This window comes from Mercenaria mercenaria, chromosome 15 (genome assembly GCF_021730395.1).
Source record: "Mercenaria mercenaria strain notata chromosome 15, MADL_Memer_1, whole genome shotgun sequence".
Lineage (NCBI taxonomy): Eukaryota > Metazoa > Mollusca > Bivalvia > Venerida > Veneridae > Mercenaria > Mercenaria mercenaria.
In genome coordinates, this window is record NC_069375.1 from 60,423,302 (window position 1) to 60,448,978 (window position 25,677).

A 25,677-nucleotide genomic window follows, 5' to 3' on the forward strand; every position below is an offset into this window, starting at 1 on the left:
TAGATTTTGTCCTTGTACGTGCGTACGCCCGTCTGGACGTCTCTCCGTCCGATTTTGTGTCGTGCGTATACATCACAAAACGTTTTTACTTGGAATCATCGAACATTTTAAGTGTGTTATTTGGCATGTGAAGATAAGATGTGCATCAAAGTTCTTTGTTTTGGCATATTGTCTTGGCAGACCAAAGTTAACCCCTTTGTGGAAACGACTCGTGGATTCAATCTTCATAACAGACATTGTCACGGAGAACATACGCCAAACCAGAGGATCGAACTCACGACCCCGCGATCCGTAGATCTGTACTTCCCCTATTAATCTAAGCGAGCGGGTTCATAGGAGATTAAAGATGGTCTGCTGACAATGATAATATGATAGGGTATGTTAAAATGACAATAGTCCCGTATTTAAGTCAAAAGACCTTGTTTTTTCGACGAGCCAAGAGAAACTTTCCATGCGTACTATTATGTGTAGTCATGTGATTCCCGCCGTGTTATAATCAGACACATTTTGTTAGAGGTATACAGCAAAGTTCGTTGTTTCTTCGGTCTTATCGAAACAACAGCTGGAAAATAATAACTTAATCTGTTTTTATTTTTTGCAGTTTTTTTCCTTTTAACCATTTCAATGTGAAGATGTTTAGCTGATTCACTTCAGATCAATATATTCAAAATCTTTCTTATTAGGTTACTCTCTCACCCATTGCCTGTCCCTCACACTACTTTACCGAGATATTGAATATCATACATGCAATTTACAGGACGCGCTTTCACCGAATTTCAAATGAAACATCTATTAAAATGGTAGTTCAGAGCAAAACAACAACATGTCTAAATTGATTACAGTTTTTAACATGTAATTTCTTCTGCGATTAAAGTTGTTTAAGGGGGCTTTTAGTTCCAACGATTTCTGCTTTAATCACTATCATTACTTTCAGTGTTCGGATATTTCAACTTTTCGTCTGCTGCTGTAAAATTTTTGTGTTTACAGGGATTCGTTTTCTAGGTAGTTTTGGTGACCTTTCATCTCCTGCAGTTCAAAGATTTTGTGAGAATACATTGTAATGGCATTTTTAGATTTTAGACTAATAGTAATTTTTACTCTAAAGTGTTTGATACATCATATAGTTTTATTTCGAAGTATTCCGGACATGGCCTAAAGGCTCATTACCGCGACATTGCTTTTAACTACTGAACAAAGTAAACCCTAAAAAGTTGTATTTTAACTTTTCATTTGTTATCAAACATTTCGCTTCTTAATTATGTCTTTACAAATAATATTCTTGATGCAACATTATATCGTGTCTGTTTTGCATGTGAATATTAGAAAGTAAACTAGGTTGCCCATAATTTGTATCGCTAGTTGTCTAAAAGCAGATATGTCCAGAGTATTCCGATTGCCAAATAACTGGTAATGCGAATCTTTTCGTGTTAAACTAAAAACTGCCTTTGCGATCAGTGCAGACCAAGATCAACCTGCACATCCTATTCAGTCAGTAAATGTTCAGTGAACACCCATTCAAATAACAAATAGTATTGCCCAAACTGAATGATGGACCAGTCCATTTTAGAAATTCAGCAGCGTAAGGGTTAATAAAGTGAAAAGGCGAATCGTAACTACCAGTATACTGAACCAAAGAGCTGACCCGCCATTTGCTAGTTTAAACATTACTGAAATTATATTAGATATTTTAAGGGGACAGTTAGATCGATCTATAAATATTAACATATCTAAATCTCAACAATATTAAATTTCACAAAAATAATTTTTTTAATTTTTTATTAATTTTACTACAAAGGCCCGTTCTTAAAAGGTCACAAAATACACATGAAAGATGCGTTTTTAGAAAATGAATATATACAACTTATATAGAAATAATAAAGCGTAGATTTTGTGATTTTTTTTCTAGGAAATGTTTAAATTTCACACACATATTCAATGCTCTTTAATGATAGAGCATGACAACGCCATTTATTTCGTTTTTGTTGCATTTTCTTCCCTCATAACGTTTTTTCGCTAGTTTGTAAATGCTAGATCTTTTAATGTACTTTTGTAGCTTTTCAAAGTTGAAATCGTGCATGGAAGTAGCGAATTTATTTGATGCATATTGCCTCTTCGCATCGAGACTGGACGCTATGTTGGTGAAACGCCGGACAAAGACTTTGTAAATTTTGTAATTCTCAACAGACAGAAGATGAAAGATGGTTTTTAAATTGTTCCTTGTTTAATAATGTGCGATTGGAAAGCTTTAGCGAGATGCGATGAAACCAAGAATACATTTCAATGAGTGACAATATCAAATTTAAACATCTGTTAACCTTATATTCTCGTAAATGCGCAAAATTCCTTGTAAAAGCTTGGACAATAAAAAGAACGCTATGTATTCATGAACTATAGTTCTATTACTATTTATTCGTATCTATGCATGTTAGGTAGATATCCGATAATTCGAACTCGATTCATCAATTTAGTCGGTATTTACGCATCACCTAAAGCTAATTACTACATGACGGTATATATTTAAGCACGCATTTTCCCGTTAAGTGTGCCCATACTTGAACTTGAAACAAACCACTTTTGAAATATACATGTATGACATTGTTGAATAGGCCATGCGAATCAATCAACCGCAACGATTTAGACTTATCGGATATCACCAGCACATGAAACCACGTGATGATAACAATTCTTCACAATGGGTGACTTATAAGCCCATTGGGCCGGGTGTTAGAATATGTATTATGATATTAATGTATTTTGATTATGCAAAACACAATGCCACTTTAATAAACTATATTCTATTCTATTCTCTATGATAATTTGACTTTTTTTGAAATTGTGAAAACCTATCAACAGCACATTGTTCTAAGCGTAGTTGTACCAAAACACCAAAAGATAATAGGTAAGGGTAGATTTCTCGGAAGCACAGAGCACTAAAAACACAGCTTAAAACTTACTCAAAGTAAAGGGGGAGGGGATGCAAAAAGTAGCGTAAATGCAAGGGAAAAGATGGAGCAATAGGGAGAATGTGGAGGAGGAAAAACGCTTACAACAAACAAGAAAACATACGCAACAGACAATACAAGACAGACAAAACAACCAGTTGAAAATAGGGGCACCGCCTTGGAACGGTCAGTCACCTATATAAAAGAAACTGGGGGTATAAACGCGTTTAGGGCATGCCAACCTCGCATTTCCCCTATTTTCAACAAGTCAGACAACACAATGTAAATAAAATCCCCGCTGAGAAAGGCTCAAACATTAGTGCAAAAATAATAGATAAATAAAGCAAAACATAAAATTAAGGTAAATCTAAGGTATAATTACACCAATGTACTCAACAACTTGTCTGAAGTCAGAGCAACAAGAGCCTAACCTTTAAGGGCACTATTAAGAAGACTATAAGACAAAAATCAACTCCCTCCGTCCGTTGTATGTAGGATTTAGGAGAAAAGCATCATGGAGTCCTACACTTTATTAGTCATCGCACCATCAAATAGGAAAACGTAGTAATTAACTGTAGAGGGGTATGCAAAGTAACTGTGTCCGAACTATTGTAATTTGAATAGTGGAGAATTTAGCGGTAACGATATCTAGTTTCTCTGTTTAAAATCATTTCACTCAGTTATAACCTTGCCATATTCATGAAATATTCATGAAAAATATTCAGTTAAAGATAATATATATGAAAAATATAGGTCGTAAGGCGACGTTCCAGCTTTTTATGGTGAAAGAAGACCACAGGTGCTACTCCGTGCATTACGTATGAGTACATTACGGAATTCCGTTAGGGCCATTGCCTTTGAATGCTTTGATCTGAAACGCGTTAACATCATCGCACTGTCGCGTTATCATCATCGTAATGTGCGTTATCACCATCGTACTATCGCGTTATTATCATCGAAATGTCGCATTATCACCATCGTTTTATCGCGTTATCATCATCGTATTGTGTTATCATCATCGTACCGTCGCGTTATCACCAATGTACTGTAACGTTATCACCATCGTACTGCCGCGTTATCATTATCGCACCATCGCCTTCCGTTGCGCATGTGCATGCTCAAAATTAGAAGATTAGAAGTTGTATTTTTAGAACTACAGCTCCCGCTCTCGCAATAGGGCAATATGCAAGTTCGGGCCGTCTTCGCGTGTGAAAATCATGATTTTTATTGATGTTCCTCCTACAGCTACAGCTGCTAGTTAGCCAAAAGCAATATAATTAACCATTCATTTTGTATGCCTTTTCAGCTTTCGTCAACTAAAGAGATATTTACAGAAAATGAATTTAAGGAGGCTGAGCATTTGGGATGTTGAACACGTTCAAAAAGCTATGCAGATATTAGACTGCATTTCTCTTTCCTTTAAAATCATAAATACATTTTTTAGTAAAGGGGCGTTAACTCTGTCCTTCTTGTCTGTAAACCGCTTTACTTTTTATTTAACATTTGCAAATCAAAAATGATATGCTATCTACTTTTGCAGACAATTGCCAGACTTCGATGCATTAAAATGAAAATATGGACCATGCAAACTGCAAAAAAAAATTCTTCGAATATTTGCGATGCTCCGATTTGAGTGTGGTTATGGAATTCAACATCGATAACTTGAACTTTACAAGACATGCACTTGCTTCAGTTTAGCAGCCATCGTATTTGTGAAAATATTCATCATTATATTTGTGAAAATATTCATGTAAAAGTCTTTTAAAAATCCGATTATGGTAAAATATGACACTCTCTTTTGTTAATCTTATACTATATAGAAAATTCAATGACCTGTAGAGTTTTTGCCGAATTACATATTAAGATTTAGCTTAAATACGTTTTGCAACCCATGTACAAGCAATAGAAATCATTTTGAATTTAAACAGTGCTTTGTAACAAGATGCGATAGTACGTTGATGATTTCGCGATAGTACGATGGTGATAACGCGACAGTACGATGATGATAACGAGACAGTAGGATGATGATTACGCGACAGTACGATGGTGAAAACGCGACAGTACGACAATGAAATTGCGAAATCACGGTACTACGATAACGAAAACGCGATAATACGATAGTACGATGATGAAAACGCGACAGTACGATAGTGAAAACGCGATAGTATATCGCATTATCATCATCGTACTATCGTACTATCGCATTTTCGTTATCGTAGTATCGCGTTTTCATCATCGTGTTGTCGCGTTTTCGCTATCGTAGTTTGCTGATTTCGCATTTACAGCATCGTACTATCAGTTATCGCGTTTTAGGTCAACACATTCAAAGGCGATGGTCCTAACGGAATTCCGTAGTACATTGGTAAAACCACCGGGAGTTCTGTAAGCCGGCTGGATGGATTCCTTACAACCTACGCAAACCTTAAATATGTACTTCCTGTAACGTACAGATACCTTTAGCAGAAGTATTATACCCGCAGTATTTGCAGATTCTCGTTTAACTTGTTTAAGTCCTTTGGTTAGATTTGTGGCTGTCATAAGGGTACAAAAGTGTATGAGTAAAACTTGAAAAAAAAATCAAAAGCTGCAACAAATAAATTTAACACGTGCAGAAGTGTTTGTAAATTTCTGCTCATGTAAAAGGCTTGTAATGAACCTCTCTGTAGATATATACCAATCTTGGTCAGAAACACTATCATTACATTAACCATTATAATCCTTGTTTACACAATGTGCCAGTGTTTTCTTTTTAAAGATCTGTTTTTATCAACTATGCTTGATAAATGAGTTCAAAAAGAGGGTTTTCATGAAAAGGAAGTGATTATGCGGAAGTATTTACCAAGATCTATAAGGCCAAATGATTAATTTCAGGTTTGACTTACTTGATGAAACAACAATATTTGTTGTACATTTAGATTTGGCCTTGAAAAATAAATATTTAGCATGCATATTGTTATTTACTATTTACTGGCTAGTAATGTTTGAACAAGCTTTCTGAATTGTACTCAGTGTACATTGTGCGCACTTAGGACATGTTAAGAGGAATAAAGGATCCTGTTCAAGCCGTCGCTTAAAGAGAATTCCTATAGCTTTTTTCCTTTCATAGAATTTTTTTAAATTCACATATATGATAGGAAAATTTGTGCTGAAAACAATGAACAAATAAAAACAATAGGTCACCAGGCTTGTTTTTGTGAAAAATTGTTTTGAACACACCCACTGTTGCTGAAACTGCCAGCGATATTTCAACATTTTCATAATTTTCTGCTTTTTTATAAATACCAACCAAAATATACATCCAGGCAGCACAATACGGTTTTTTCTTTTTACAGATTTTATTATATACTTATTTGATATCATAGTCATATTTGTAATACTCTATCCTTACAATAATGGGTACAAATGAAAAAAAATATTGTTTCATATTTACTTTTGTGAACTTTTTTCAATGAAAAATACCCATAGTGAAGAATATTTTTTTTTAAATTTTGAAAAAACTCTTTCATAGAATTTTTTCTTTTTCTTCTTGTGTATAGATAATTGTATTGTGAGCATAAAAATGGCTAAAAATGTATGGGTCACCAGGCTAAATTTTATGTTAAGACCGCTAGAATACAACACCTGTTCGGACGGAAATGGCGCGAACCTGGCCAAATTGATTACAAGTATGTCTGCTAAAAGTTAAAAAAAAGTTTTAAAATTCTTAATTCTTTCTATAATTGAATACTAAATAATCTGAAAGGTGATATTGTCTTATCAGTACTAAGTCAATTATCTTACATTATATGAACAACACTGTCTTTGTACTAAAATGCGATGTGAAAACACAACCACAAAAATAGCAAGATACCTGTCAGGCATGATACTTGTCAATACAACATAAACCAGTATCAACATTTGATTACTGATATAACTTATCAAAAATGTTATTTCATTCAAAATTCCTCGTATTTAAGATTGTCTGTCACATGTTTCAACAAATGTTGACTTCAGTTCAGTTTTCCATAGAAAGTGTCGGCTGCGCAGAAAGATGCGCATAAAAACTATAGGAATTCCCTTTAAATGAAGAATTTTTCCTTGCTTCAGCTAATACACAGCGTTCCAAATTATAAACCATTCAAAACAAATTTAAACAAGAGGGCCAAGATGGCCCTAGGTCGCTCACCTGAGAAACACCATAACAGTGTTAACATGTTTGACCTAGTGAATTCATGAAAACAAATATTCTGACCAATTTTCATTAAGATTGGAACGAAAACATGGTCTCTTAAGTGTAAACAAGTATTTTCTTCAATTTGACCTAGCGACCTAGTTTTTGAGCCAAGATGACCTATATTTGAACTTGACCTAGATTTGGTCAAGGCAATCATTCTGACCAAATTTCATCAACCTCAACGGAAAAATACAGCCTCTATCGTATACAAAACGTTTTTCTTTGATTTATCCTAGCGACCTAGTTTTTGACCCCAGATGACCCATATTCAAACTTGACCTTAATTTTATCAAGACTATCATTCTGACCAAATTTCATGAAAATCTTTGAAAAATACAGTATCTATTGCACAAACAAAGTTTTTCTTTGACTTTGACCACAGATGACCCATATTCTAACCTGACCTATATTTCATCAAGGCAATCATTCTGACTAAATTTTATGAATATCCAGTGTAAAATGCAGGCCTTATTGCGTACACAAGGTTTTACTTTAATTTGACCGGGTGATCTTGTTTTTTACCCTAGATGATCCATATTCAAACTTCACCTAGATTTTATACAGACAAACAGTCTGATCAAATTTCATAAAGATCCGATGTAAAATGCAGCCCCTATTGCATACACAATGTTTTTCTTTGATTTGTCCTAGTGACTTAGTTTTGACCTAAGATGACCCATTTTCGAACGTTACCTAGATTTCCTCAAGGAAATCATTCTGACAAAAATTCATGAAGATCAATTAAAAAATACAGACTCTAGCATACACAAGGTCTTTCTTTGATTTGACCTAGTGATCTAGTTTTTAAACCCAGATGATCCATTTTCAGATTTGACCTAGATTTTATCAAGTTAATCATTCTGACAAAATTCATGAAGATCAGTTGAAAGATACAGTCCCTATCGCATACACAAGGTTTTTCTTTGATTTAATCTAGTGACTTATGTTTTGACCCCAGACGACCCATTTTCGAACTTAGCCTAGATTTCATCAAGATCATCACTCTGACAAAATTCTATAAAGATCAATTGAAAAATACAGCCTCTATCGCGTACACAATGTTTTTCTTTGATGTGACCTAGTGACCTACTTTTTGACCTCAGACCTCCCATTTTCGAACTTGGCCTAGATTTCATCAAGGTAATCATTCTGACAAAATTTCATAAAGATCAGTTGAAAAATAAGCCTCTATCGCATACATAGGTTTTTTCTTTTATTTGACCTAGTGACCTAGATTTTGACCCCAGATAACCCATTTTCGAACTTGTCCTAGATTTTATCAAGTTTATCATTCTGACAAATGTCATGAAGATCAGTAGAAAAATACAGCCCCTATCGCATACACAGAGGTTTTCTTTGATTTAATCTAGTGGCCTATTTATTGACCTCAGACCTCCTATTTTCGAACTTGGCCTAGATTTCATCAAGGTTATCATTCTGACAAACTTTCATAAAGATCAGTTGAAAAATAAGCCTCTATCGCATACACAACGTTTTTCTTTGATGTGACCTAGTGACCTAGATGTTGACCCCAGATAGTTCATTTTCAAACTTGTCCTAGATTTTATCGAGGTTATCATTCTGACAAAATTTCATGAAGATCCGTTGAAAAATACAGCCTCTTTCGCATACACAAGGTTTTTCTTTGATGTGACCTACTGACCTACTTGTTACGCCAGATGACGCATTTTCGAACTTAGCCTAGATTCTATCAAGGTAATCATTCTGACAAAATGACAAAAATGTTGACAGAAGACAGACAGACAGACGCCGGACATCCAGCGATCACAATAACTCACCTGAGCATTGCTCAGGTGAGCTAAAAGTAGTAAAACTTACGCATAAATTTTCAAAATTTATATCGATGGGATTTGATGTTTGGTAGTTTGCGTTATTTTCAAGCAACTGGTCCATAGAAATTTGAAAAATATACATGTAATACTAAATTATGTGCCGATCTCCGCCTTGTTGGACATTACATTTATGTTAGCCAGTCAATGGACTTGAATGTTTTCTGCTTTCTTACAGTTACTTTTACAATTTCATTTGAATATATATCTTATCATATTTTAATTGAATTAATAAAGTTCAAATATAAAAAAAGTTGTTTGAAAAGCCCACTGGGCTTCTATAGTAAACAGTATCATAGTAAACGTCCGATCAAGTGCTCATGGTTCTCGCTTTAAGTTAAAAATGGTGTGGTAAAAATTAAAATTTGGTCGGTCAAAAGGTAGTCGGCCACGCAATGTTCATAATTGTGATGATATTAATCACGTATTTCTTTTGTCTTATGTTTATTAATCACACATTTCTGCTTTATCGGTGTGTTGTTATTTTGGTTATTCAGTGTGCAGTTAGGCAAAATATATTTTAAAAACAATTACTGAAAACTACGTTCAACCTAGTTATGTGAAATTTCAACACTGGGACATTATTGCAAATGCATCAAAACGAAGATATGTAACAGTTCTTTGAAAATGGTGTGTCTTCAAAGGCGCTGAACTGTCCGAAAGTATTGCCCCTTTATGCAGCCCTTTTCCGGAATTAAATGTATATATCAGTAAACTGACGGTTGTTGTGTTGAGTAGTGTACATGTTTTATATACTGTTTAATTTTCGTGTGAACCAAGCTTCATTTAGTTCTACCGGATATTATTTGTGTCCCCTCTAAGGACCATCCTTAAACGGGTATTTGCTACGGTTAAACGGGTCATATTATCTGAATTGAACTATATTTTAGTTCGGTCAAAGTAGATGATTGGCGGATTATCTGAACTACATTATATTTTAACCAAACCAATTTTACGGATGGACTGGTTATCATATCTGAATTGTACTATATTATAGAGAGTTACCATAAGTCCTCTTTGCACAAGGGAAACAATGTGGAAACAATACGCACGCATGAATGTACACTATTAAACCTATGTTAAACCTAACCCTAACCTTTAGTCAGTATATAGTACACTCAATATGTGCGTACATCCAGTACGGGCGATTAATGTTGGCGGAAACAATCTGTTTATAGAGTGAAATTTATGAGTGAACACCCTTTGCCAATCATAATCCTGTCTATGTTGTACCAGTGCAATGGAAAAGTAAGCTATAGGATAACACAGTCATGCATTTTACAGTCCTGAAATTGTTTTCTTTGATTTTCTTATTTCTAGATATTTTTCTCATTCTTTGATGACGCATTCCTAGTGAAATTCTGTTGGTTTTAACATATTTTAAAAATCGTCTGTTTGTCGACATATTTCATCCTCTAAAATGTCATACTTTCTCTAAGGCATTAAATGATTAGATCTTTACATAATTTTCTATACAAAGTGCTGACCCTTACAGTAATTATGTATGATTTTTCCTGCCTAGAGGTAAAAAGTGCATGGTTTGCATGAAATACTATGTATACAGTCACCTAAGCTTCAAATATTTTACCCATGATCATTTTTTTCAGTCCAAATATCTACTTTTCAGAAAATGATATTTCAAATATTTTTTTCAGACTGTGTACTTTGATGCAGTTAGCTACACATATATTTGAAATAGATAGTGATTACTTGTTTGTATTTTAAGTTCCAGTGCCTATATATTTGAGTTAAATCAAAGTTACGAATGAATGGGTTATCTACATTGCACTATCAAAGCTTTTTAGTCCATCTTTTATAAAAGGAAACACTACAACTACTAAGATGCAACGTTAGTATATTAACAGTTTGTCCCCAAGACAGGATAAGACATGTACATGTATTCACTTCACGTATAATGAGCACACCTGTTTTCTTATACCACATGTTTGTAAAATAAAAACAATTAAGGTCATCTATTTGTTTCTAAGTCTATAAAAGTTCTAGAAAATATTTCCCTTACAAATGGCGTTACAATGTTTTTCTACGTTCAGTTTTATCCCTTGAAACTGTTATATTTCAGTTACTATTTCACTATTTCACACAGAAATGACAATGTGGCTGTGCACGATTGATCGTACCAGTAAGTATTGCTAGGATGCATTTGTGTGCACAACAAATTACTGTTCGGTTCCCCTGAAGCCCATTTGAAGTATTTTTTCTGCGAATTATTCTGAGTCATCCACGGTGAACTTGAATCTTTACGACGGCCATCGACAAACACGTAGCAGCAAAATCCTTGCAGGACATTCTTGACGTCTCTATGTTTCAACTCAGAATCAATGTTAATCATGCGTCCGCTGTCATTTTGACACTGTTTTTCCGCGTCATCGAAGGTTTTTGGACTTACATACAGTTTTATACAGAATCCATTCGCCGTCACGTTATAGTCCTGTGGACAAAATCCCTCACAGATGCTTACGTCCGTTTCCGTTGTTCTGTTTCCCTGTTGTAATGAAGGCGGATTTATTTCACACGTTCTTGTTCGTTTCCTTGTAGCAATGTAGCCTTCTTTAACGGCCCCGCAATCTGACCACTGTGTCCAGTCATCACAAGGATGACGGTATTCAAGATTCCGTATCGCCATTCCAAGCAATGTTAACATTGGCTTATTAAGCTTTCTTCCAAGGCTCTGCAACATTTTCCCGTCCACGTCTTCTGCGGCGGTTCCATTACTTTCCATCAAGGACGAAGCACAGTTTATTTCCATTTTTACGGTGGCAAGTATGATACAGATAACGGTACGTAAAGTTCCTTTCTTCATGTTGTCTTATTTTTACACACGTTCAAATTTATTTTCTCTATTAGTGAAATATATTTGTTTTCTTTTTTTGTCCTTGCAACAGAGTATTATGCAGTCATGACAATAGAAAAATGACTGCAAAATGAATAACTACAATCAGTTTATCCGACAAAAATTCACCTCCAAACTGAAAGATGCAAGGGCGTAGGTTGTATAAATTTAGTTAATATATTTAAGTTCAAAAATATAACAACCTGTTGCATTAATATTAAATAATTTACTCCGAACATTATTTAATTATATAGATTGAAACCAGACATTCAGTGTAACAAACCAGAAAGGTCTTCTTACTTTTGTTAATACTTCTGTCGCTACATCAATAAGTGTCAGAAGAAAAACGATTGCAAGGCTGGAACAGATTTTTTGTGTAATAAATTACAAGCAGAGGTCCGTTACAAATGAAAAACATTAACATCAAACATAATGTAGGAAGTCTTGTTTTCACGGAAAATATGATAAAGCATCCCGGAGAACACTTTAACCACACGGTGATTGTACTGTGATCGCTCTTTATTCAACACAATTCTCCTTTCCCCACGTATTGATGGAGTTATACTTTTTAGTTTTCGTTCTACAAATCCGAAAAGGAGAGCCATTGGTGATTTTTGAGAGTTTTTTTTTTAAAGTTTTTATAACTGAGCGAAATATTGAAATGCATCTTAATGTGGTCGTATCGGTATCATTACAATGATGTCAAATGGTGATAAAACTGTTTAAGAGTCCCAGAATGCAACAATATCATTTATCTTTATATAGACTGAGCTTAGAGTATCAATCAGTCAGATGCTGCTCTCTATACTTAATCACATATTAATCAAAGATGATGTGTTTAGTTCGTGTAGTTGGAGCCTTTCCCCAGCTTCCGAGTGTTCTTTGGTCCACGAGCATTCTGCTACTAAAATAGACCCAGCTCTGTATGGACAGATATCGCATGTTTTTGTAATTTCAAGGCGAGAAAAATTTTTTGGTCATTTTCGGATCAATTCAGTTTTGACTACCTCGCTTAAGTATTGTTATTCTCTACCGTTCATGTTGTATCGAGACATTGTATTATATCCAATCCACAGTGCGTGTGGCGTTTATCTAATTTCAGAGGATAAACGTTATATTCACAAAGTAGACAGAGAGGCGTGCCTAAATTATCTTCTTAGTCTGGAAGTGACGTGCTCTGCGTTAAAGTTTGTTTAAAGAGGCGGCTATTTTAAATGATTTCCGCTTTGATTATAATAATTAGTTTAACTAGAAACATCAGGCGTATTTAAGTTTGCTACAGTACCGATTTCGTATGTAAAGGAAATCTTTCGCAGTTTTGGAAAAGTAAATGTATCTTTGAAAGTATATTGTATTTGACTTGAAGTTGACTTTAGGAAAAAAGTTATTGATATTGTTATATGTCCTTTATGAGCATCATAAATATGATGGTAGTGTTTTTTTCTAAAATGCTATTATAATTAGTCACTATACGCACACAAAGGTGTGTTAGTAACCAAAGCCAGTACCACGGGCAACTTGTTACGCTTTAGTCCGTACAAGAGCATTATTATAATACATTAACTTACACATTCCTTACTAAAATGATTGAGAGGCTTAAACTGTTTTTGTCCAGCTGCAGACGCTCTGCCTACAATATCAAATAAACAGAAATGTAATCAATCCATCAGAAAGCACCGAGGGAAGACAAGGCACAAATGAACAAAATAAACAAAAGTGTTTTTGTGTTTATTTTAGCTATGGCGTGTTCAGATTAAAGTTATAGTATCTGAACTGTAGTTTTTTGTATTCAGACAAAGCAAAATATTCTGGCGTATAATTCGTTATGTAATTGAAGTACAAAGTAAAAGTAACTTCTTAATGTAGTTCAAATACAAAGTAAAAGTAACTTTTATATTTATTTTTATATTCTTTTCAAATTCTATAAAATGATTGAGAATCTTCTATTAGTTTCACTTTCATTTTGTCATAATACTGTTAACAAGATTGGAGTATTTTCCTTAATTTTTGTTTTGATTAATGTGAATGCATTGTTTATTCTTCCCAGCTGATTTTTATTATTTCTTTCGGTTCCTCTGTGTATAGGTAGGGCTTTTAATGGGTGTAATTGACATATCGTTTTCGCATCTCTTTGCGCATTACTCGCGGCATTAGTCATAGTTAATGCATATTTCAAAATGATATTTGTGACAGTGAAATAAATTATCGTCTATTTGAAATTAGAACTGTTCTGTCTTATGTGTCATGGACTGTATGCTCGTTATATATGAAGCTTATATATGTATTTACAAAATACCTTAAGGATGTACGATCGTTTTTTCAGGATATCCGCCATTTTGAAAAATGTTTCTTCGAATATTGCTTTCTAACAAAAGTTTTGCCAAAAATTAATGCTAAATAATTAAAATATGGCTAATAATGTACCGTTTAACCAAATATATTATGCTTTTTGCGAGAAAAAAAACTTTCACCCTTATTTTTGGCTGGCATTTTCCTAAAATTGACGTAAGATTTACAGTTGGGTAGGGGTATGTAATTTCAAATATCTATTAAAGTAGATCAGGTTTGGTTTTGATATTTTTCTGACTGATACATATAATGTTAAGCTATTTATAATATAAAAGTATTCAAGATAGCACTTCATATTATCTAGAAAATATAAATTAAAACAAAAAGAACAAAAAATATCAAAATCCACCACAGTTTTTTCATAATAAATCTCTTAGATGCACGGTGACCCCAACTTTTTTTCTTTCCATTTTGAAGCATTTTTGTATGTCAATAATGCTGCAAAATATTTTAAAAATCTTAACGTCAGAATTTTGTTTGTAGATCTAAATACGTTTTTTCCATTGAAAATAAAGTGGGTGGGGTAATTATGACAACATGTAAAACCTAAGGAGATTTGTAAGTGACAGTTATGCTTATATAATACTGACATCACCATATATTCATATTAACCTGTAAGACCTGAAATCCCTATAAGATTAAGTAGGATATTATATGTTTTATAAAGTACCAGCATTTTTTCAATTTTACAAAATTTCAGAAATGCGTAAACAGTGGGTGAAGAAAATACCCTATAAAATTAAAACGAGTTCGGTGACCTATGTTTTTTCTGCTCTTGTTTGTCTTAGAAAATAAATGTTCTTCAAGCTCACAGGGTACAAAAAAATTCTTAACGTTAGAAAAAATTCCCCCATTCTTAACGTCAATAAAGTGCACTGCAAATCACTAGTAACTAGTCCTTCACAACCTTAATTATTATGACCTTAAAACATATGATTGCAAGAAGGGTAAACTAACTTAGCAGCTATTTCAAAAAAAAGAAGGTGTTTAACTTTTTTTCACAACATTTTTGAAGCTCGAAAATAAATTTTCTAAAGCACGTGATAATTGTAATATTATTTTTATGCAATACAGAAAACTAACCAAACTGAAATTTAGAGAGGGAAAATGATCCTTGAAAATCAACATGGTAAACTTTTGATTATTTTACGTGAATGGACTGCAGCCTATACATGTTATACAACTAGTGAAAAATTGTCATGTCATTCGATGCCGAGAGATACAATGTATTGGACGCTCGATTAGCGAATTGCCCTGCCTCACGGTGAATTAATGCAACAATGTTACGTAAAATTACGTTGGCAAAATAAAGGATTAACTTTAGGTTTGCATGTTATAAATTGAACTTATAGCAGCTCTGTGTGTAGGTACACATTAGACAATAAACGAATAAACGGGGCCGTACATACTCGGGGTTGAACCTGAAGAAGGACAGGAAAAGTAAGTAGTAAGTAAAGAAATAAAAAGATCTAATTTGATTTATTAAAAAGTAAATGCATAAAACGACGTTACATGTACCTTTACACCTACAGTTGTCAAATTATAGTTTCTTTTCATTTTTATCATATTCTGTATAATTATAAACATAAAACCTTGATTTTGTTGACTCGATTTAGTAAATGAAACCGATATTGGACTTGGAAAAGAAAACAAGCGTTTTACCAAAGAAGTTGTACAATGCCCCCTTAATAATAAATAATGGAATCACCCACTCGGATGTTATCCCATATCGAATAACACCACCATGCACGTATCTTAAATACAGTAACCTTGAAACCAGAACAATGAGTGATATATATATTCAAGTCAAGTTATGTTTTAGTTGTTTTTGCATTGCATAAGCAATCAATGCGATCAACTGATGACCACTGCTGTTGTGGAGGGCAGTACGTCACAAGTCTAGGTGACATAGAAACTGAAACAGATGTCTGATCAACAACTGGATAACTTTTAGTACTACAGCCGTCAAACTTTAAAGAATTATTGGTCGTCTGTAGATGTTGTTTAGTGGTCAGTATGTCAAAAATCTAGGTCACAATGACATTGACTTTTTTTTCTCCAGTGACATAACTAGAGCGCGATTCAAGTATCGCCTTCATCATTATCATCGTCATAGGATGATTGCGTCTTATCAGTAGAGTTCCATGTTGGTTTAGAGAAGGGCAAAAATAAGAGTCCCAATGTCGCGGAGACCGACAGCTATTTCTGACCAGTTACTGAAGAAACTTCGTTTATAAAACCACCAAACTGTATTGATGATTGTTTATGGTCAGTAGATTGTAGTCTGATATTGTTACTTTGTGCAAACAGCATCTCCGCTCCAGCAAATATCAAGTTGGCTCTGACTTACCATGTGAACGTCACTTAACTGTCTGGTGGTCAGTAGGCGACTCTTTCGACAATAGAGCACTTTGATTACAAATTTGTGTTTGACGTGCTTATCTAACTTTACTTTCTTACCTGCTTGAGACATTGGGGCAGATGTGGCAAAATTAAAAAAAAAAAAAAGATGAATCTTCTTGAATCTATGTACGTGATGTACGTGATGAACATCTTTGCGTCTGGTTTTTATTAGGAAGTTTCGCTTGGTTTTCAGTGCACCGAGACAGATGCGCTTTAGCTAAACACATTCTGTGTTGGTCAATTTAAAATTGCAAGCCTGATTATAATACATCCCGGACCTGTATGTATGACGCATTTATTCACTGAACAGCGAGGACTGAATTTCACTGTATCAAAACTAGAACAAATAGCTACGAAAAAAGGTTATGTTTTAAAATGCTAGAATTTCTTGAATGCTACATTTTCTGTCTTATTGTTGCAGACTCCAGCAGATGGGAAACAGTTCACAGACTCGTATAATGTTTATTATTTTCAGGAACGCGTGCAAAATATTTCCTCAAACTGTTATAGACAGAAATCATTTTATCGATGACATTCGTGTAAATTATTATTGTTTTGGAACAACGGAACACGGCAATACATTTTGATGACGTGGAATCGCTATTTCTTATCATTCTTGCAGTGGAGGTTTAAGGTTAGTTCATTTAACAAATTCGAAGGTAATTATGTGCTGATGCAGGAGAAGAGGAGAGGTGTGCGATTGGAACATCGTGTTCTTCACAACTGAGTAAATGATCTTCGTCAAGGTATTTTTAATCCCTTCACCTGAGATTTTTTGATTTAACGTCACAACAATACGGTTATGGGTCATATGGCAACTTTCCAGCTTTTGATGTTGGAGGAAGAGTCCAGGTTATCAAGATTGGGCACCTTGGTGAAACCACCGACTTCTTCACATGAATATTTCAACGAAAAGTGAGGGGCAAGTGGTTTGAAGTCAACGACCTTAACCATGAGGCAACAGTGACCCCCTAACCCTTTACATCAGAGTCATCCAATTCACTATTGCACGGTTCGGGCTTGTAAAAAAATGACAGCTCGTTTGTGAAATAGTTATCGGATGGCTGATAAAATGTCACTTTTAGACTTAAATTGTCAACAACCATTTCATCCAATTTCCAATATTTCCCATCAAAACTGTTATTCTGTGATGAAATACTGGAAAATAATAATTCTGTCTATTTTTACAATCTTAAGTACGCGCCTTCATAAACTTTCAAATGAGTCATCTAAAAGAAATAATACTTTTATGCAAGAAAACACGCCCAAATTTCTAATATGTAATTTACGTAGCTTGGAAAGAATGTGCTTCGTGTTTTAATGCCTATTATTGACAGATAGTTCAATCATTTCAAACGATTTCTGCTTAATTACAATAATTATTTTCTGTGTTTGGATATTTCGACTTTGAGTCTGCTGCGGTACTGATTTCCTATTTAAAGGCGATCGTTTTAAGACATATTAAGGACTTCTTCCGACGACCTTTAGTGAAAATAAAATATACTTGAAAATGATTATGGTAATTTCCTAATTAAGGTGAACGTGATGATGACGTTGTTGATATTCTGCATTTATTTCGAAGTATCCCTGTTTGACCGAAAGTTAAAACGCTTTGTAAAACTGATGAACAAAATAAACGTTGCAACTAAAAATTTGTGATTGAAAACAAATGGAAAAACTGCATATCCTTTTACCTTACGCTTCTGTTGCAAAAAAAAATGATCATCTTCATATAAATTTACACCATATCAACATTTCTACGCTAAAAGTGGATTTGTATCAGCTAAATTCTAGTTTTTGCCTTGAAGTGTCATTTTTTTGTATGTTCATACAGTTAATAGATGGAGTTGCAAAAGGGATTGAAACTAAAATAAAAAGAAAAGTAAAAAGAAATTAAATAAATAAATAGCTTCATGGTTTAACATATAAAACACAGTGCGCATGAAATTTTCAGGTAAATGATCGTTTATTTTCAATGAATTATTTTTGGCCTACAAAAGGAGTGCATATGTGTCGGGGAAAGGAGAAGGGGCTTAGGAAGGCGTACTAATACACCTTAAGTTTTATTAATGAAATTTAATTTAGGACTTATTTATCCCAGTGACGTCAACGTGTTTCCTTATGTGTGGATTATCAAATATAGCATTAATGGCAAATTTGATTTTAAATTAAATACAAGTCAATGTAGCTTAAATTCATGATTTACAAGGTCACATTCAATTAGAGCTTATCATAACCTTGAAAGCTGTTTTTCAATGACTTACAACAATATATGATACAAGTCATTATTTGTCGTAGATGCTTCTTAGAGTGATCTGTGAACAGTGATTTCAAATGACAACGGCAAGGGAGAAAAGTATCTGACTGCCCATTGATAAGCTACAAACCTGATAACGGTATTCCTAAGTAACATTGAAAGTACCGTTATTTATGACACATTTTAATGATTTTGAATGTATCTATATAAAATATATGATTGTTATTAATATTACCAGTGGAGATGCAGAGAGAGCGCTCAAACTGATATATTTGATTATCATTTACTCAGTGGTTTCCTCTGCCATTTAGGTTTTTATTTTGATAGTACCGAGCTTAACTACTATATTGTTATATATTATACATACAAATGTAGCTGGCAACAGAAACGATTTTCAAGAAATAGACTAAGAGCACAATGACAGTGCAAGCAGTAATCAGTAACAATGACGAACATTGATTTGCATTGGCAATAAAAATGAGATATACAATCCATAATATTTATAGGATGGAAGTAAACGCAAAATGTATTTAAGAAAGTCAAATCAATTTCTATGCCGGTAAACGTTCTTTGAAGTCGATGTCTTAACTTGGAGAGCAATGTTTCCTATGTTTAGTTTTAGTCCTTGAAATTTCTTAGTTTATTAAACATAGTCGGCTCATTGTCTCACCCTACTATTTCACACAAGAACGAAAATCTCGCTGTGCATGGATAATCACAAAACAGTAGATATGCAACAGAAACGAATTTTCAAAAAATAGACTAAGAGCACAATGACAGTGCAAGCAGTGATCAATAACAATGACGAACATTGATTTGCCTTGGCAATAAAAATGAGATATATAATCCATAATATTTATAGGATGGAAGTAAACGCAAAATGTATTTAAGAAAGTCAAATCAATTTCTATGCTGGTAAACGTTCCTTGAAGTCGATGTCTTAACCTGGAGAGCAATGTTTGCTATGTTTAGTTTTAGTCTTTAAATTTCTTAGTTTATTAAACATTGTCGGCTCATTGTCTCATCCTACTATTTCACACAAGAACGAAAATCTCGCTGTGCATGGATGATCACAAAACAGTAGATATGTATGGTGAATATATAAACACGAATCACTGTCCGGTTGCCCTGAATACCAGCTGAAGAATTCTTTCTGCGAGCCATTTACAAGCAACCATGGCGAACTTGAATCCTTACGGCGACCATCGATGAAAGCATGTTTTCCAAGTCCCTTGAGGTTCGTCTTGACATCCCCGTGTTTTAACTCTGAATCAATATCGATTACGTGGCCTCCGTCCTTTTGACATTGTTTTTCTGCGTCGTCGAACGTTTTGGCAGCGACATACAATTTAACACAGAATCCATTTGCCGTCATATTATAGTCTTGTGGACAAAATCCCTCACAAATAGTTATGTCCGTTTCTGTTGTTTTATTTTCTTGTTCAGATGCGGATGGAGTTCCTCCACACGTCCTCGTACGTTTTTTGATAGCAATATATCCTTCTTTAACAGCACTGCAATCTGACCACTGTGTCCATTCATCGCAAGGGTGAAGGTTTTCAAGATTCCTAATCGCCATTCCAAGCAATGTTAACACTGGCTTGTTAAGCTGCCGTCCTAGATTCAGTAACATTTCCCCATAACGTCTTTCGTGGCTGTTACATTACCTTCCGTTAACGACGTACAATGTACGTTTTTATCAATCGTAATTAAACTTATACAGAAAATGAAGCGCAGTAGTTTTAAAGTAAGAAAATAGGTCCATATTGATAAATGTCTCTGACATGTAATTTCCTTCGCTTAGAACAGGCATGCTCTGCGATTTAATTTGATAAGGAGGCAGCTAGCTCAAACGAATACTGCTTTGATTACAGTATTTAGTTTCGTTTATGTTTGGATATTTAGGTTTTTAGTCTGCTGTAACACCAATTGCTTATGCAAGTCTAGTCCTTCGGAGCTTCCAAGAAATTCTCAGTGAGTTTTCGTCTGCTGCATTACCCTTTTCTTGTATTATTCCCATTAACTTAAAATTTCGAAGGCATTTTCTTTTAGATATTAGACATTTGATTATGAAAGATACAGAATGTGGTAAACTGAAATTTCTGCCGTCATTGCCAGTCGAATTATATGATTTTTTTGCATCACCTGTAGACCCTATCGTTTCTTTTGAACTGATAATTACTGTCGTAACACCTATTTTTTGGAATTACTCTAGTTACTCTAGTTTCAACCTCTTCAACTTAATTAACATAAAAGCAAGATATATGTGTAAAATTTTAGAGCAAAATTGAAATACATTTGAACAAAAAATTCTTAATTTCGCCATTTTTTTTTCCCTGTGAAAAATGTACTCATATGTAAAAAAAACAACATGTGCTTCAAGATATCGTCCATATTCAAAGTAAACCTACTGACAGCACTGGAGACCTTTAGGATGATGCATAACATATACCTCGTGCTCAAAATATAAAGATAATGTGTTTTGAGTGAAATAGAGATATTTTCTTAAGTCAGACACTACCTGCAGGTACTTTTGTGATATACTCGACCCCTATTGCTACCCAATGTGCTCTTTTTATTATATGCACGATCTCAACCATTTTTACACAACTGTATGCAATATGAATATACGCTTACCTAAAAAACGCCCTGCCACGCCTCCGAGGAATTATATTGAATTAGCTTCACTTGAATTAACATGGTCTTAAGTACATGAAGTATTGCGCAATATTGACAGGTCTTTGAAAACATTCTCTATCGACGGACAGAGAAACATGTCGGAACAATCGTCAATTTGGTTTTGTGAAAGTTTCATGTCGTATTGGAGGTAACGCATTACCTAAGCTTGACGTTAATAAAGTTGGTCTTGATTTTCGATGTATGGAGGCAGATGTGCTTTATCTAAACAAAAATTGGATCAGTCAGTTAAATAATTTACGTTTAATCATAATACATATCCTGAACTCTTATCTAGGAACTTACTTATTGAACGATGATGATTGATTTCAACTGAATATTTCTGGGATGTCATAGGTTAATAAGTGCTTCAAGAAATACATTGATTTTCTGAATGCTTCATTTTTAATGTATCTCAAGCACATGCCATGGGAAAGAATTACTAGACCCATATAATATTTACTTATTTCAAATTAATACGTAAAAACGTTTCGCCAAACAGTGATAAGCGGAGTTTATAGTTGACCTACATGTAATTTATAAAAGAAATTCATGTGCAGCGTCTTAAAACTTCGTTAATAGTTTACTAACGTTATTACTAAGCTATTAAATAAGTACTGAAAAAAACTTTGTATCACGATTAGAATAAATATAACATTTTCTGAGGTCTGAATAAATTTCTGTCGTTCATATATGTAAAATCATTCTAATTCAACTGGCTACATAAAAATATTGTTTTATTTCAGCATGTGCGAATATTATTCAACTCTGAATCTGAAGATTGAAAAGCAACAAAGTATGTCAGTTTAAGTGTTACACACGTCCCCTCGAGACGCATAAGAAACAAATTTTCTCTATTGATTCAATTTCTTGGCTGTCATTTTGTTGAAAATTTTGGAACAATTTATACGGCAATACATTTTAATGAAGTGGATTTGGTTGTTTATCATCACTCTTGGAAATGTGACTGAAATTCACCGAGGGTGTATGCGTAATGTTTCTTAGTTGTTGGAGAAAAGGAGAAGTCTGATGGCTGAAACATTTTGTTCCTCAAAGCCGATTTATCGGGCCTCGGCAGGGTGTTTTTCATTTCTTTCACATGAGTATGCACTTGTCCGTGTTTGTAAGAATGTTCATACTACTTTTTGAAAATTAAAATGACTGGATTGTTAAATGGACACTTTCGACAAAATGCAACTGCCATCATGACAAAAATAATCAAATACACAAGTACACTACGAATTAGAATTCCCCGGCACGTATTTGCCAAGCCCGGATTTTCTTTTGTCAAAACATCGACAGAAAAAAAAATAAACTGATGATCTATACATGTAATATGATCCCATCAAAATCATATTACATTTTGCATTGTAATTATAGGACAATAGGACAGCATATCAGTATTGTTCATCGATTTTGATTTATTTATTTTAGTTTATCGTTGGTAACATAATGTAAACACAGAATTAGTGAAATACCCTAGAATATGCTGCAGCTGTACAATTAAGTTTGACATTTTGTTATGATAAAAAGTGATAACAAGGATTTTTTTAGAGATGAAAGGTCCGATCTATATAAGGTCTTACTTTAAGTGATGATGTAATAAGTATTTTAGTGTTCTCCTTATTGCGCAGCGTGAAAAACAATAACTCATACAAACTTTATGAGCTCCGATACATCGACTTTTCGTCTTCTGCAGTATCGATTTCATTTCTAAAGCGAGTTGTTCTGAGATTCCTTTAAAACTTTCGGTGCTTTTTTATCGCTTTCTAATTTAAAGCAAGTAGTTTAGATACTTCTAGAAATTTTTAACGAGATATTACATAATTTTTACTGTTTTTACTTACTTAAGTCAAATCCTTAGCAGATATTTGAAAACGTTTTGTATGTTTTAACTTAAAGTAACATTTGGATGATAATATATTTCAAGGTATATCTTTATACTTGTAATTTTTGTTCGAATGGCTCATTTAGCTTTGATGTATCTCCTCCAAAATCATCGTTTTTTGCAATGTCCTTAATTGAATTCTATATCTTTTAAAAGTTCTGTTTACAGACTGTGCTGACAGGCAACACTGAATTATACCACCATTGTCTTGTAGTCTGTGAATAACATCTGATACCACAAGGGATGGTCTCTGCACATTTAATATTTATGTGTCCTGCTGCGGTAATATAATTATATTGACGTTCACAAAATGTAATACCAGTAAACATGTCTCAACGGGTATCCTTTATGATAGATTTATAAGATATTAAAACACACGTTTAACGTTTACTGTTTATTTAAATAAAGGATATAATATTCCTGTAGTAAAAGCCCGGATTTTAGAATAAAGCCGAGAGCCGTATAGTATATAATTTCAAGATTTACGTATTAGATCTGTGATGTCAATTGGCAAATTAGTGTTCTCCAATACGACGTCATCCGGTTTTTACGAAAAGTCAGGAGCTTGTTTATTTATGTCTGAAGAATGCCGAGTGTCCTTAACAGTCGGCAACCTTAAGAAGATTTCTCTTCAGCTAATTTTCGCTGATTATTTCTATTGTTTCTATGGAAAAATAAAATGGTCCACTACCAAAATTGATTATAAAATAAAACTCTGCTAGCCAAGACAATGGAAAAGGGAAAACTGAATATAACCTTGTACAACCTAATTTAATTGCATTTAGGAACAAAAGCAAAAAAAAGAAAGAAAAAGAACGACCCAGACCTTCAGCACCTTGATTTCTTGATTTCATGCATCGTGCCGCATTACGCTTATCCACCGGCTATTATTTTTCACTGAGTTAATGTCCTTCATCTACTTGTGCATTGTTTTTAAGAAAAATATGTTCAGAAAAACGTTTCATGGGCCACATGTATTTTTATGCCAAAAAAACTTTCACCCTGTATTGATTTTCTATCGTATGAAAACCCTGTCACAAGGAAAAAGGTGTATTCTTCTTTATCTACTTTCCCCATCCATTCAGCGATTCCCATTTGGTCCACATTCCCGTCCAGCATGTTGTTCTGAAGCTATGACCTTCAGATATTTTGTTTTGAATTTACGGTGAAACAGTAGAATGTTTAATAACCTAATATAGGCGACTTTTTACGTAACGTAACTACAGGAATACATTGCAAACGCTAATATGCGTATGTAAAGATATCTAAAATAAACGCTGTGGACCTCAAACTTATATACTGACGAAACAGAACAGAACAGCATATATAAGGTTTAAATATATATAGACCATATCTTTCCATTTTCAATACCGAGCTGTTATCCAACCTGCTCTAGTACCATTATATTCTAAGTAAACCAATTGTCAAACTCTTGGAACGGTTGATAGGAGCTGGAAAACAAAATTCTTTTCATTCGCGATATTAAGTACAAGAAATTACACTCTAATGTACTAAAATATTTAAGGATCTTGTGAACACACACTGGTTTTAATGGGTTTACTTTATTGGCAATAATATAATACGATAAAACTGATTAGTTTGTTTGACAATTCTGAACAGCAATTCTTAATATTGGACAAAAGATCACTGAAGCGTTTGTCGTTTCTAAGACAAGCGCTTGACTTTCTCTGAACAATACCACATAAGGTATATTATTTCATACTCGTTTCTATTCCCCTTTAAGTAAACTGGTACCGGAAACGGCGATATTTTTCTATACACTGACGCCTGAATTTCATATCGGGTGCGTGACGTAATTCAGTGTGTGTTGTTGCAACTGTTTTTCTATTTAGTTCAGTATCGTCAATCCTATTCAGGCTATTGAACATATAATGATATTTACGTAATATTTACATGCGTAGGTGCGTATGTAATAAAATGTGATTATCTTTGCATTGGGAAATATGCACTCGTTCTTCAGCGGGTGAATATTGCGCTCCTAAAGTCGCGCAATATTTCCGCTGAAGAACTCGTGCATATTTCCGATACAAAGCTAATTATCTTTAAATATTCAAAGCGACATGATAAATATTCCATGTTCCAATTTTACTCATCGAAAATGAACATTTTTGTTTCATGATATTAGTAAACCAACTGAGGGCTTTAAATGAAATGAAATGTTTCATTTTACAATTTTTGGGAAGATCAAAGAGCTTTCTTTTAAGAATATAATAGAGGCATCATTTTC

The 25,677-nt window shown here is 33.9% G+C and overlaps 3 protein-coding genes across 3 annotated transcripts in view; all 3 read right to left on the reverse strand.

Annotated features, from left to right (window-relative positions):
- Positions 1–25,677, reverse strand: part of LOC128549107 (uncharacterized) — a 463,895-nt gene that overhangs the window by 180,743 nt on the left and 257,475 nt on the right. The window lies entirely within an intron of this gene.
- Positions 1–25,677, reverse strand: part of LOC123555994 (uncharacterized) — a 273,928-nt gene that overhangs the window by 42,255 nt on the left and 205,996 nt on the right. The gene's annotated exons all lie outside the window — the stretch shown is intronic.
- LOC128549111 (lithostathine-1-beta-like) lies at positions 6,395–12,013 on the reverse strand. Its single transcript, XM_053525374.1, has one exon. It carries the CDS (start codon positions 11,824–11,826, stop codon positions 11,089–11,091), a length of 738 nt encoding a protein of 245 aa, XP_053381349.1. The 5' UTR covers positions 11,827–12,013; the 3' UTR covers positions 6,395–11,088.

Excerpts from the sequence above, each read along its gene's own strand:
- LOC128549111 (XM_053525374.1), bottom strand. The coding sequence starts at position 11,826 with ATGAAGAAAGGAACTTTACGTACCGTTATCTGTATCATACTTGCCACC.